The sequence below is a fragment of the Erpetoichthys calabaricus genome, chromosome 10 (assembly GCF_900747795.2).
Source record: "Erpetoichthys calabaricus chromosome 10, fErpCal1.3, whole genome shotgun sequence".
Taxonomy (NCBI): domain Eukaryota; kingdom Metazoa; phylum Chordata; class Cladistia; order Polypteriformes; family Polypteridae; genus Erpetoichthys; species Erpetoichthys calabaricus.
This window is the reverse complement of record NC_041403.2, coordinates 165,178,399-165,193,082: the sequence shown is the minus strand read 5'-3', so window position 1 is coordinate 165,193,082 and position 14,684 is coordinate 165,178,399. Positions and strand designations below refer to the sequence as shown.

The following is a 14,684-nucleotide window of genomic DNA, read 5'->3' as shown; positions in this document are numbered from 1 at the left end:
AATCTTAACAAAGGAACTACATTTGCCTATATCAGTGAAAATTAAAAGTGCTTACAGGATTCCTAAAATTACATCTTGCCTGAAGAAGGGACCTGAGTTGCCTTGAAAGCTTGCATATTGTAATCTTTTTAGTTAGCCAATAAAAGGTGTCATTTTGCTTGGCTTTTCTCTACATTCATAATGGCTAACACGGTACAACACCCTAGTACTACAGGATTCCTAAAGAAAAGATTAAACAGATGTAAGTATACATATAAGGCTTCACTCTCTGTACAAAACTCGTAGGGCACATATCTTTGCGAATTAGATCGAGTATTGACTGAGTTATTTTGTTTGCTTGAGTTGAGGTCTGTTTGCTAACTTCGGTGTGTGAACTTGTTGAGTTGAGAGGGATCCACCTTAACGCTTGCCGTTTGCTGCTCCTTTATCTGTACATCAGAAAGGTGTTTAGCTAAGTGTGCTCTTGGATTCGTTGTGTTTCCCTGAATATTTTGATTTTGGCATGGCACAATTTGCAGATAATATGGCTCTTGTCAATCTCCTTGATGCCTTCTTTATTGTGAAAGCCAAAATGAGCTCACACTTACGCATTGAACTGTGTTACTAGTCAGCTTGGTTTGTCACTGCACGATCCACGTTGTCTGTCAGATCCGCTCGCCTGAGTATTGAATGCCTACATATCAACCCTTGCGCTACTTCCTGTCTCAATTTATGTTGTTACGTTTGCTGCTATCTTGCGATCAGGGGTTTAAACACAATGCAAAATGAACTGTGTGCCTTTGAATGTACACTAGTCATTAAAAATCGATACTATGTTTTTGAGAATTGATGCACTATCAAAAAACATAATATTACAATACTCGGGTGTATCGATTATTTTTTTTACACCACTAATTTCAATATTGTCTTTTTAAAAATTTAATGACCTTTTGTCAGTCTCAAATTTACTTTGTCCTTCTTGGGAGTCTAGTGTTTTCTCCATCGCAAGACATACACACATGTAAAGACCAAAATATTCAATAAACATTATTTTAAGTTACATTTTTGGAGAGAATCTATATGTTGCTATGCCTACTTTAACTGTTAAAAATTATTAGAATGGAACTTTTGGGTTTTTCACTGTTGGGAAGGAGAAACCGTGACTGAAGCAATCATTGAAATGGTAAAACTGGAAAGAGGAGGGTGGGCAGAGAAGGGTAGAAATATTGGGGGTGTGTGATCAGACTGGGTGCTCCGTAGGAGAGCACCTTACCCTGAAAGACCGTAGCACAGTCCTGCAAACGGTTACAAATGTCAAACAACACCAAATATATGAAGGTAAGGAGTACAAATCCATTAAAAAACAATGAACCAAATAATTTCTGGTAGGTCCATTAGGGGTATAGCTATTCTCATCAGGTGTATGCCAAATGCCTCTCCGTTTTACTTTTTTTAAATAAACCAGGCTCCTTCTCTTTTGAGTCTTTGTCTCTGTTCCTCTTCCAACTCCAGGCTTATTTGACTGACAAGATGGAGACCCTCGTATGCTTAGGTTGGTAGTATTTTTGTAGTACATTCCCAGCTCAAGATCTATTAACGTAATCATTTGACCAGGTAGTGGCATCCCACCTGGAATGTGTACCCTCCTGTAGACATTGTTGCTGTTACCCATGCTGTTATGCTTGTTAGAAATGAATGGGCACAGCAGATATAGGTTTTGTATTTTGTATATTGCTATATTGACAAGATACTTCTACTTGAGGCAAACTGTGGATTATATATACATTGGTGTATACTTTTTATCAGTTAGAACTGAGGGAGTGGCTTATGTACCTGATTAATCAATAATTATGGTTGTCTGTATTGACAGTCCCAAGATAACTTCTTCAGGTCTGATGGGACTGTATATTACATATGGCAAGTGTAGAAAAATAAAAAAACTGGCACACTGTTCAACCAATTAAAGTATATCAGAGTCTGAAAATTTGCTCCTACTAGGGATGAAAAAGATTATGCATAAAACTCCATGGAAATCATATACAGGATATAGTGGTAAATAGTGAACCTTGGAAGCAGCACCATGCCATACTGTATGTGACAAAGTGCTGTGGACTGTGCTGTTTTCGGAGACTTGCACGCCTATTTGCAGTACTTTGTTTATACTGTACTATGAAGTGTTATCTTGTGTGTTTTTTAACATAACTCGAAACAAAAATGTCAAAAAACTGAAAAATATCAAAATAGTGGGTTATAAGTGCTAAAAATACATAGCAGTAATTGTTCTAGGGAGAACACAATATATTGAGAAGGAGTTTACATCCTCACTTCTGTATGTGTGTGTCTCTCTGCTGGATTAAATGAGAAGTGTGAGAGTGTAGGCAACATCCCATCTGACAAGCTGTTTCTGTTTCCTTAACTCAGCTGCATGACCTCCCTGTCAGATGAGCCCTTATTCCAACCCTTCTACCAACTTTGAGATCAATGAGCCACTCACTGGGAACAGTGTTTAAACTCCATCATCTAGTAGTTTGGTGTAGGACAATACCTGGAATTACTAGAGTCGGTAATTGTGTTTTTTTTTTTTTTTAATGTTCTCAGTCTGTCCCAGCAGTACTTCAACTAGTGAACCCTGATATTCTGGCATCTCCAAGCCCCATTTTACAACTTATAGGCCAGGCACCTTTGGTGGCTCTTGGACTGCTTGCCTTAATTAATACACAGCAGTTTCCTTCTCATGTTCTGACAGGAACTTTTTACAGCAACATTTCAGTGTCTGGAAGTTCACCTCACTTTCCCTTCGTTTCCTGTAACTCCTCTTTCACTGTGGTGCCTACTGAGTGATCTCTTTTTGTCCTGGAGAGATGAGTGTTTGTTCAGATAACCTGTGATGAACCGTAAAATAATTCTTTTGGGACTCTTGTTATACAGATTAATGCTGTTTTACATCTATACCTTTTCTTTCTTTCTTTGTTAGGTTGGTAGTACTTTTGTAGTAGTAATATAGTCATTTGACCAGGTAGTCTTTCTTTCTCTCTTTTTCACCTACCCTCAAGTAGGGAATGCAGGTGGCCAAGGTGTAAGGACAAGAAGGATTGGTCTGGCCAGGGATAGCGGGGTTGGGGGGGTGTGTGGCTGACTTATAGACTTATACATGAAACATGATTGATCAGAGTGTGAAGTCTAGATCGGGGAAGGTGGCCTGCACTAGAGGGTCCCACTGCCCTAGGAGGTATTGAGAAGCCATGTAATCCTGGTGCAAATTGAAGGCAATGCGGAAGCTTGTGTCTCTACATCATTTCATCATCCACAGGCCACGCAGGAGGATGAGACGTTGGACTCCATGCTTCAGCTTGACTTCTAGCTTTAAACAAGGTGCACAAAGTGACATCCTAATTCTGACATTGCTGTTCAGTAAGCGTTCTGACTTTAAAGCAAAGATATATTTTTGTTTAGAGAGATATATATGTTCACAATTAACTGGAAATATTCAACCTCCTCACCTCAGAAGATGTTATAGGGATGTGAATTGAGGTTAAATCACATATACAGCAGAAAAAAAACTTAAACAACAATACATATTTGGAGAGCATAAATTGATTTTGAGCTCAGATGGAAATAATTCTTTTCATAAATGTGCATGTGCACTATTCCTGCAACTTCAGTATTTTGTGGTGTATCCTTTAGCATCTATAACTTCGAATAAGCGTTATTTTTTTTTATTTGATAAGTGCTAAGCTTCTTGCAACCCTCTATTGGAATCTATGCACATTCTTCATGTTCAGAAGTCTTTAGCTCATTGATTTTTGATGTTTCCTGTGCTGCAAATGCCTTCTGTTAGTCCCACCAAAGATTAGGGTTGGAATTTTGTTTTGTTAGGTTTTGTCTTTTTTTTTTTTTTTTTTTTGCTCCTGCTTTCTGAAGTTTTTTCCCCCTAGTTTGACTTTGGAGTAATTTTGTTATATAAGTATGGCTTGATTATATGCAATTTTTAAAATTAAAAAAAAAAAAAATCCTCCAAAGATGATGTATGTGATTTAAATCTGGGTTCTCTGAAGGCCACTCCATTACATTCCAGGATCTGTTTCTCAACCAATGTTTGGTTGATTTGGATGTGTGCTTGGACTCTCCAGCAAGACAATGATCCCAGTGATCACCAAGGTTCGATTTCCCAACAGGAGGCATCAATGTCCTATTTAAAATGCCCTGGAATTTCTGGGAATTCATGATGCCAGTAACCTAAAACCCATATCATTGACACCAGCCTCTGTGCTTGACCATAAGGATGGTATTCTTCTGGTTATAAGCCTGGCCTTTCCCACACCAGGTATACAGCTGGTCCATGTGTCCAAACATTTCCAGTTTGATCAGTCCATAGAACTATCTCCTAAAACTCTGCAGGCCTACCAAATTCCTTCTACCATATTTTGGGTGACCTTTGATGCTTGGCATGGTCAAGAGTGGAATGCTTCTCGGATGCTGGCCATGAAGTCCTGTACTTTGTTCAGTGTTTGTCTAACAGTTGCCACTGAGACACTTCCTGTTTCCTTCTTCAGGTCATCCTGCAGGGGTTTTCTTATTTATCCTGATTAAATTGCTACGGTCGCTTGATGAAATGTTTGACTTTCTCCCACGGCTGCTGTGCTGTAGGTTTTAATACTTTCCTATGAGGCTCCCAATTGTAAATCTGCTTGTACCCAAATGCCCTTCAGTTGCAGTGAAATTATTTCTTCTCTCAGCTTTTGTGAAAGCTCCTTAGTCTTGGCCATTATTGCACTTCACCTTGAGCACATTCATGGGTGGGCTTTCTTCATGCATCACAGCTGAAGCAAATTAAGGATCATTATAGAGTTCCAAAAGGCTTAGTTATGTTTTGATACTACTTTAGGCCATAAAAACTAGCAGACATTTTTAAAAACAGCAATATTATACAGTGTAGGAGTTGAATAATCGGGACATGGCTATGTTAAAGTATTCTATTACTCATGAATACAGCATTCTCCATTTTCTTTGATTGTATGTGTTACTTAACTGATAAGTAATCAAAATCTAGATTTTTGAAATAGGTTTGGGGGGGTGTGATTATTTTCGATTAAAACTTTGTGATTGTGTGTCTGTCTGGTCTATATACCTTAATCCCTCATTATATCGCGCTTCGACTTTCGCGGCTTCACTCTATCGCGGATTTCTGCGCACAATGGGTCTTTTTATTTCTGGTACATGCTTCCTCAGTTGGTTTACCCAGTTGATTTCATACAAGGGACGCTATTGGCATATGGCTGAGAAGTTACCCAATCAGAGCACGCAGTTAAGTTCCTGGGTGCTGATTGGCTCAGCGACGGACAGCAGCATTCAGTTCCGCTTTGCGTTAGCCATCATCTCGTCTCACTCATTCATCATCGTGTTTCGCTGTTGGTGAGTACCCATAACTTATTTTCTACGTACTTAGTACATGTGTATACAGTTGTGTATACAGTTGCACTAAACGTATGTACATTTTATACAATTGTTCTTGCATTGTACGTATTTATTGCTGGTGGCCTGTCCATCGTAATGGCTGTAACATATGTGATATCGGAGACACTCGTTATCTTTAAAATAACATTTAGGTTTTATTTATATTTGCATGTTGTAGATTTTTCATTTATTTTTATGTTACCTAATCAATAAACTACATTTTTCTTAATTTATTACTGGTATTATGTTCCGAATGAACTGTACCATTTTACAACTGCCAACAATTAGCGGTGTTACCAGCCGAAATCAGCTGAGAATGTAAACATTACCAGAATGCAAATGGCACATGACTGCAGTGTTCATATTTTAGAAATATGATACTAATACTAATGGAATAATCATAATATATCTAATATAACTGGATAAGTAAAACGAGTGCATTACTACCGTCTTTTTCTGAAAATAAGACATCCCCCGAAAATAAGCCCTATCGAGATTTTCGGAACTTTTTGTAATATAAGCCCTCCCCCGAAAATAAGCCCTAGTTAAAATAATGTGAAAAAAAGAATTCGTTAAATGCTGTTGATTTATTAAGTATGTTTAGCTTCCCTAATACTCGTATTTCAGAGAAATGTTTGAAATAAAATATTCCGAGAAATTCATTGTTTACCTCTACAGTTCGTTTCAAATTAATTCTTGGAATTTATCTTAAAAATACAACATAAGGCAGCATGAATACATAAATATTGTGTCCGCTCTGCTCTGCTGTGTTGTACTGCGTCGCGCGTATCGCAGAGTATGGTCGAATGAGGTGGGGAGGGGGGGGGGGGGGGCATGCATATGCGGAATGCGACGGAACGCGTCGTTGGCGCACACTATAAATAATTGTTCGTTAAGGCAGCAGTCTACATTGAGCGACAGTGCAGATACAATATTTGTTCATTTCAGTCTTGTAAGTCTGATTATTTCCTCATACGTAATTTTATTTTTTATAAAGTGAATAATTTTTAACCGCAGTTAAAATGAGTACAAAACGAAAGAGCTATTCCGTCGAGTACAAAAAGGGAATTGTGGAAGACTCCAGGGGTGTAAATCTTGATTTATGACGATGTTCCAGAAGAAGATGACATGACTGTAATTGAATAAATTTTAATTTCTGTATTCTGTGTAAAATAAATAAATATTAAATAAAAATATATAAATATACTTTTATTTTTGTCCTCCCCCGAAAATAAGCCCTAGTGCGTATTTTGGACCAAAAAAGAAAGTAAGACAGTGTCTTATTTTCGGAAAAAGACGGTATATATACAGTAAATATAAAATTATTTTTGTTAAAATATTATTACAATGTGTTTAAAACTGTATTACGTATTAAATAAAACTCAATGATATACGATAAGGATGTTTGTGCGTAGTATATAAACAGTGTGTTTACATACATAATTTCAATTAATCTTACCTAATATCTAAGAGAATATAAAGGGTTTATGCTGTATACTGTGTGGGAAATGTTTATAAGGGCTTAAAATATATAAAAACAACCATATAAATATATGGTTTTTACTTCATGGATTTTCACCTTTCGTGGGGGGGGTTCTGGAACGCAACCCCGCGATTAAGGAGAAATCACTGTGTGTGTGTGTGTGTGTGTGTGTGTGTGTATATATATGTATATGTGTGTATATACTATATATATATATATATATATATATATATATATATATATAATATAAAATTCATATTTCAACATCTGTATGTCTGTCTGCTTTTCACAAGAGAGCTACTTAACCAATTTAGATTGGGATTTTTTCTATAATTTCCTTACAATTGAATTTGTGTCTTCTCTCATCGCGGAGTGGGTGGGGCCCTCCTCATTCGCGTGCCAGCCTCCGTTATTTTTTTATTGAATTTTTTTTTAAAGTTTGTCCTGTTTCACTACTACGTGGGTGGAGCCCACAGGGATGGGCGGGCACCAGTATATAATAAAGAGCATGTTCTTGCTATCCACATATTCTGTTCCTGTGGATTCGCTTATTTGCTATTGGGATACAAGTTATGCTTTTATGATTTCCGCATTCTAATCATGCCTATTCACAGATGAGGTTGTTGCTGTGGGATGTGGTGGGGTGTTCATCAGTAGGTTGTATTTCCAGCCATGTTCAGCAGGGGGGAAAAAATTCTGAGAGGCCTACTGTATCATACAATAGGGAAATGTGAGCTTGACCAATAGAAGGTCCGTGACCCCTGGGGCTCCATGCGTGCTACACTGAATGGATCAACTTGTGGGCTCTCTGGAGCTGAGGGGAATAGGTAAGTGGTCGAACATCATTTGTGATGGTGACCAGGGCTTGCAGTTGTTACCCACAAACAAGGAATTCCCAGTGGGTCATAAGTTTGCACTTACTAAGTCCGTGCCGTTTGTACACCCCACTTGTTGTAGTACCGTTTGGATGGTTCATTGAGCTCCTCTGATTGACCCTGCTGTGGTCGCTCACAGCCTTTGACAGAGTGCCCAGTAGACAATTGACCTTGATTATGGAGAAGTTGTAACAAGATTTCTGTAGGAGAAACTCTGTGCCAATTTGGAATCTTCACCTAATCTGCACATGTTTGGGGATGTAGCAAGAAGACTGCAGTTCTTAACGGAAGTGGTGAAAAAAGTTACCGTTCAATAATCTGATCTGAGTATACATTCTTATAATCGAAATCTACATGCGATTGTAGACTTTGGTTTTTTTCCATTCCAGGAATACAATTCAAATTTTTAAGTTATTAGAGGGAAGACCTTTCATGTACGTGGAATACACCAAGGGGATTACAGTTGTGTCATTTGAACCTTGTGATGTTTAAAGTTGCCCAGTTCTCTGCTGGTGATTTCTTTGTAAGGGTAATTCAGCTTTATTTAAATATTTCCTTCCGTTTTCATAGTCTTCACCTGCCATGAGTCTTTTACACATCCAGAACAGCTGTTGAGGTTTGTGCAAGTTGAACCCAACTTACTTGGGGTGGAAGCAGAAACCATTGTCTATGGTTTGAGCCACCTTGGTGTCTGGAGCACATAATGTCAATGGCACCACTTGACCAAGATTAATGTAATCGTAGATTTAAAGCCACTTTCTCAGGGTCACTTGCAGCGAGATGCCAAGCCATGTATGGAGATTCTCGTAGTTTGTGAAGCGTGTCCATTCCTTTTTGGAATTGGCTGCCTTCCAGTTAGCCAAGTTTGAAGTGACATTATAGTACTGGAATAACAGGGGTGTGCAGCAGTTTATTAAAAACAGTAAACATTAATTAACTAAATTACTGTTCCGTTAAAGGTATTGGTTTTGCTGCATTATTTTATAGTGAATGTTTTTAGACATTCAGCCAGTGCGTCATATATTATTTATTAAAAATGCATACATGTCGTCCCTTGAGCCATTACTGGTTTTGACACAATTTACAGCAATTGCTGCAACTGGGTAATTTGTTATTTGTTAGTCTGACAGCATTTTGTTTCTGCTCTTCCTGATAGTGCTGCTTAGATCCATTGATACCTGAGGATTTTCTAGCATGTATGGTATATACTGTTTCTTCTCCCTCCCTGATTTTTGACCGTTGCAGTTGGCTTAACATCAGACTAAAGCTTTCACATACATTTCTTTTCTATCAGCTGTTCTGATGGAAACTCGTTGCATAGTCTTGCTGTGTTTTTCAGTATGAATTCACTGCTACAGAATAGGGTTTTTGGTGCCTTTTAGTGATTGCCAGTTGTGCCGCCTTATAATGCAATAATGCTGTGTGGCGACGTATTAATTGGCATTGCTGCTTTACAGATCCAACATCCAGGGTTCCACCTGTCTAACTTTTCCTCTGGTTTTCCTCCTACATTCAAATGACAAATTGGCAAAGTAAAGGTGCAAGCATTGGGGGATGTGCCATTTTAGGGCTGATACCATTTTCTGAAACATTGTCCCCAAAATTGTTTAAGTCCAATATTGATGTTTTTTCAAAAATTTATTTCCCTTTTGAAATTTTTATAGACTAAGCTCCTGCATAACCTGCCACACAAATTTCATGTTCTTTATTATTGCGTAGCGTATGGTATTTTTACAATGAAAGTTAACTGCAGACCACACTTGTTTTTTTTTTTGTTTTTTTTGTTCACTATATCCAAATTTTCAATGACCAACAAATACAAAAGCTGAAATAAAATTAAAATAAAACATTCGTAAGATGTTTACCAAAAAGAAATGAAGCTAACAGGCTTAACAAGTTTCCAGGTACAATGGCTTACAGTAATTGGGCTCTCAAGCTAACAAGCCTATAATTTGCTAAATACAAAGGACATATTGTAACTTATCATGACGAGCGTCTCTATATAACAGGGGTCACCAACTCCGGTCCTGGAGGACCACCATGGCTGCATGTTTTCATTCTAACCCTTTTCTTAATGAGTGCCCTGATTTTGCTGCTAATTAGCTTATTTTTAACTAATTTTAATTGACTTGCTTTTTAAGACTCAGACCCCTGAATTGTTTATTTTTCCGTAATTAGCAACCAAACAATCATGAGATACAAAATGAGCCAAAACAACTGGTGTCCACCATACAATATCTGAAAATAAAGAAAGATGAAGGTCTCAGGAATGTCGATCTGCTCAGGTCCACAAAACATTTTAACAGAACTCTTAGAAGAGAGAACATCAACAATTTTGGAAATGTCTGCTAATGCACCACAAGAGCAGCAACAAGCCATGGAATTAAAGAACGGGTTTACTTAACAAGAATCAGCACCTAATTAAGCAGCTGGTTGGAGTGAAATTGGTTGGAGTTTGAGGCCCTGACTTAGTTGGTCTTCTGTTGGCTCACTCACTTCACGTTTCATTTCTGTTTGGGTTCCATTTAAGGAAGGCAATTCGGAGGAACGATGAAGAAATTCAGGGGAACAAATCTTAAACAAGCAATTCAACTAAAATGAATTCACAAGAAGTTAATTAGCAGCACAAACAGGGCATTCATTAAACAAAATAGGTTAGAATGAAAACCTGCAGCCATGGTGGTCCTCCAGGACTGGAGTTGGTGACCCCTGCTATATAACATATGCTGCCTAGCTGTCAATCTCATTTGAGAAGTGGCATTTTTAAACAAAGACCAAAATGAAACATCCTGAGCTTGTTAAAGCAGCTTCTCTTTTAATTTAATTTGAAGATGTGATGCTCTTGAGTATTTTTGTTCACCCCCCCAAGCCCCCCCCCCCCCCCCCCCCGAGTCAGTTGAGTGACACCACCCAAGTTCACCTGGACAACATATCCATTGGCCTTCCTTCCACTTGTAGAGAAGAACTCCTCTGATTTCTGGTTCTCGGTTTATTACTCCCATCTTGTTAAACGTAAAATTGAAGATATCAGTTTCCTCTTTACAGGCCACCTCCCAGCAATAGCACTACTACGTTTAGAGGAGCACTGCAACTCCATTACTATAATGTTTAGAAGAACCGAGCATGAAACAATTGGATTTTGAGACCAGCCAATTTAGACTCCCGATTGGTTGGTGGTGAATACCGAACAATTTTGACAGGCAGCCCATTGATTGGAGCCTCATTAGTGTGCACGAGTGGCCCATGTGCTTGAATAAGGTTTTTGACTTTGTTGTGTTGCCATTCAGCAAATTGCCTCCACACTATCTCTCTCTGGTGGTGTTCAGTTCTTGTTGTGGAATGCAGTAATAGCTTTTCTCCAGAAATGACAGGGTTCATGTTTGCCAGCAAGATCATCTTCTGACTCATCATCTCATTTTGAAGCAAAGCTCTTGAGGCTCATCCAAGTATGTTTTGGCAAACTTGAGGCAAACATTCATGTTCTGCTTAGTGAGGAGTGCATTGATTAATTGCCATTCATCTGATTTTTTTTTTTTTCCCCCCTCTCCTCTCTCATTGTCTATCTGATGGTGACACATTGACCTTGGCTGCAGGGTATGAGAGTCTTGCCGAGAACTAGATGTTGTAGGATTCTTATGAAAAATCATTTGCTTTGTTTTTGGAATATGTTTAGCATAATGGGTGCTCCTGGTAAAAATATAATACTGCCACAATCTCTTTTTTTCATCATTTGTGTTTCTTCCATCCCATTTCTGTTAACCCAGAACCTTAAAAATGTCTTAAGTCTTATTTTGTTTTGCAGACTGATCTATATAAGCAACTTTTTACCCCCAGAGGTTTTCAGGAATTTATTTTGGTCCTGGCAAGCTGTGCCTCTAGTGTGTGTGCTGATGGCTGCTGCTTAGAAGTGAAGTTTGAATTGTATTGGGCACTGATGTCCTAAACGGGGCCTGATTGATAGCTAAGGCTTTGAAACTCCTTTCATCCACTGTTGAACGGGCTTAATCCCGAGACTCAAAGCAGGAATCGGCACAGAATGGGCATCAGTAGCCAACCCTTCCTAGTCCTGGAATCGGCCTAGTTTCCCTTGTCCTGGAGTTTTATTTTGTAACACACTTTTCCTCCAAGTGAGACCCCACCAGTGCTTTACAAAGTTTAAGAATAACCTCCTTTGACTTGCTGTCTGCACGACGTGCAATGCAACCTTCTTAATGGCTTCTGTATACTGTCTGAATGTAGACAGAGACAAATCCATTGTGACTCTTCAGTCCTTCTCATAGGGGGTACTTTCAAGTTTCAGACCTCCCATTGTATATTCATATGTAAAATTTGTACTTGCTAAATGTAATTCTCTGCATTTACTTACAGTATATTAAATTTCATTGTACACAAACCTGCCCAAGCCTGCATGCTGTCCAAGTCCCTCTGTAATGGTCTGGACATCTCTAGATTAGCTGCCATTCCACCTAGTTTCGTATCATCTGCCAACATAAACAGCTTGTTAAATGCCCATTGAGTGTAGTACCAGTGGGCGCACAGATGTACAGTCATATGAAAAAGTTTGGGAACCCCTCTCTGCCTGCATAATAACTGACTACTTTCAATAAAAAAGATAACAGTGGTATGTCTTTCATTTCCTAGGAACATCTGAGTACTGCGGTGTTTTCCGAACAGTGACACAGTATTTAGTTGTATGAAATTAAATCGTATGTGAAAAACTGGCAGTGCACAAATGTGGGTCGTCCCCTTGTCATTTTGCTGATTTGAATGCATGTCACTGCTCAGTGCTGATTACTTGCAACACCAAGTTGGTTGGATGAGCTCGTTAAGCCTTGAACTTCATACACAGGTGTGTCCAATCATGAGATATAAAGGTATTTAAGGTGGTCAATTGCAAGTTGTGCTTCCTTTCCTTTGACTCTCCTCTGAAGAGTGGCAGCATGGGATCCTCAAAGCAACTCTCAAAAGATCTGAAAACAAAGATTGTTCATTCTCTTGGCTTAGGGGAAGGCTACAGAAAGCTATCTCAGAGGTTTGAACTGTCAGTTTCATCTGTAAGGAATGGAATCAGGAAATGGAAGGCCAAAGGCACAGTTGCTGTTAAACCCAGCAGGACTTGCAGGCCAAGAAAAAAACAGGAGTGGCATATGAGCAGGATTGTGAGAATGGTGACAGACAACCACAGATCACCTCCAAAGACCTGCAAGAACATCTTGCTGCAGATGGTGTATCTGTACATCATTCTACAATTCAGCGCAATTTGCACAAAACATCTGTATGGCAGGGTGATGAGAAATAAGCCCTTTCTGCACTCGCGCCACAAACAGAGTCACTTGTTGTACGCCAATACTCATTTAGACAAGCCAGATTCATTTTGGAACGAAGTGCCTTGGACTGATGAGACAAAAATGGAGTTGTTTGGTCAGAACAAAAAGTGCTTTGCATGGCGGAAGAACACCACATTCCAAGTAAAACACCTGCTACCTGCTGTCACATTTGTTGGAGGTTCCATCATGCTGTGGGGCTGTGTGGCTAGTTCAGGGACTGGGGCCCTTGTTAAAGTCGAGGGTCAGATGAATTCTCCCCAGTATCAACAAATTCTTCAGGATAATGTTCAAGCATCGGTCACAAAGTTGAAGTTACGCAGGGGTTGGATATTCCAACAAGACAATGACCCAAAACACAGTTCAAAATCTACAAAGGCATTCATGCAGAGGGAGAAGTACAATGTTCTGGAATAGCTGTCACAGTCCCCTGACTTGACTATCATCGAAAAATCTATGGGATGATTTGAAGCAGGCTGTCTATCAAACTGAACTGAAATGGAGAGATTTTGTATGAAGAATGGTCAACAATACCTCCATCCAGAATCCAAACACTCATCAAAGGCTATAGGAGGACAGCGTCTAGAGGCTCAACTAAGTATTGATGTCATATCTCTGTTGGGGTGCCCAAATTTATGCACCTGTCTAATTTTATGATGCATATTGCACATAACTTAATGTCACTGAAATACTACAGTTTCCATAAGGCATGTCATCTATTAAAAGGAGGTTCAGCCAATGAGAAACAAAAATCCAAAGAATTAAGAGGGGTTCCCAAACTTTTTCATATGACTGTAAATGTCATTATATATATTCCCTATATTTCTGTCATGTTATGCCACTGGATTGTCTGTTTCCCTCTCTTACGGCAGTAAATCATTTTGACTAAAATTAATATGTTGTCTTTATTAAAGTGCAATATCAGTGCCGAATAAATCACAGCTTCACTCTACTTCAAGAGACTGACTGATTGCCTTTATTTTGAAATGTGAATCTAAGTGTTGAAAGGGAAATACTTTGTTCAGCACTCAGCATGCAGCTTAGCCCTTAGTGTTTTTTTGGGGGGGGGGGGGGGGGGTGTTCATATGATCCTGCAGACCAGGTGTTTGCAGCCTTAACCACATTTGAGACATCTGTATTATCTGCATTCACAGGTGTGGCCCTCAGTTGTGCTGGCAAAACACAGCTGTGACAGCTTAAAGGGAAAAGCTCCAGGGTGCGCGGTTTCATCTGGAGCCTCGGAAGAGTTTCTCTGCCCTGAAGGAATGCTCCCTGCACACACAGCAACAGCCACCTGATTCACATCCTTCACGTTATTTGTATATGAGGCAAGATGAAGTGTGTTGAAATTTTTTTATTTTTTTTTCCCCCTTTGTTACTTACTTCACCAGACTGCTTTTCTGAGCAGTCTTGTTTGTCCTCCATCCATCCATCCATTGTCCAACCCGCTATATCCTAAAACAGGGTCACGGGGGGTCTGCTGGAGCCAACACAGGGTTCAAAGCAGGAACAAACCCCGGGCAGGGTGCAAGCCCACCACAGGGCACACACTAGGGGCAATGTTGGATC

The 14,684-nt window shown here is 39.2% G+C and overlaps 1 protein-coding gene across 2 annotated transcripts in view; it reads left to right on the top strand.

Moving 5' to 3' along the window:
* Positions 1-14,684, top strand: part of cbfa2t2 (CBFA2/RUNX1 partner transcriptional co-repressor 2) — a 78,880-nt gene that overhangs the window by 7,309 nt on the left and 56,887 nt on the right. The window contains exon 1 of one of the 2 annotated variants that reach the window (XM_051933296.1): positions 14,333-14,453. The exons of the other annotated variant lie outside the window; for it this stretch is intronic. Within the exon in view, the coding sequence (XP_051789256.1) occupies positions 14,439-14,453 (15 nt within the window). The 5' untranslated portion in view covers positions 14,333-14,438. Of the gene's footprint in view, positions 1-14,332; positions 14,454-14,684 lie in introns of those variants that run through there. 2 annotated transcript variants of the gene reach the window in all.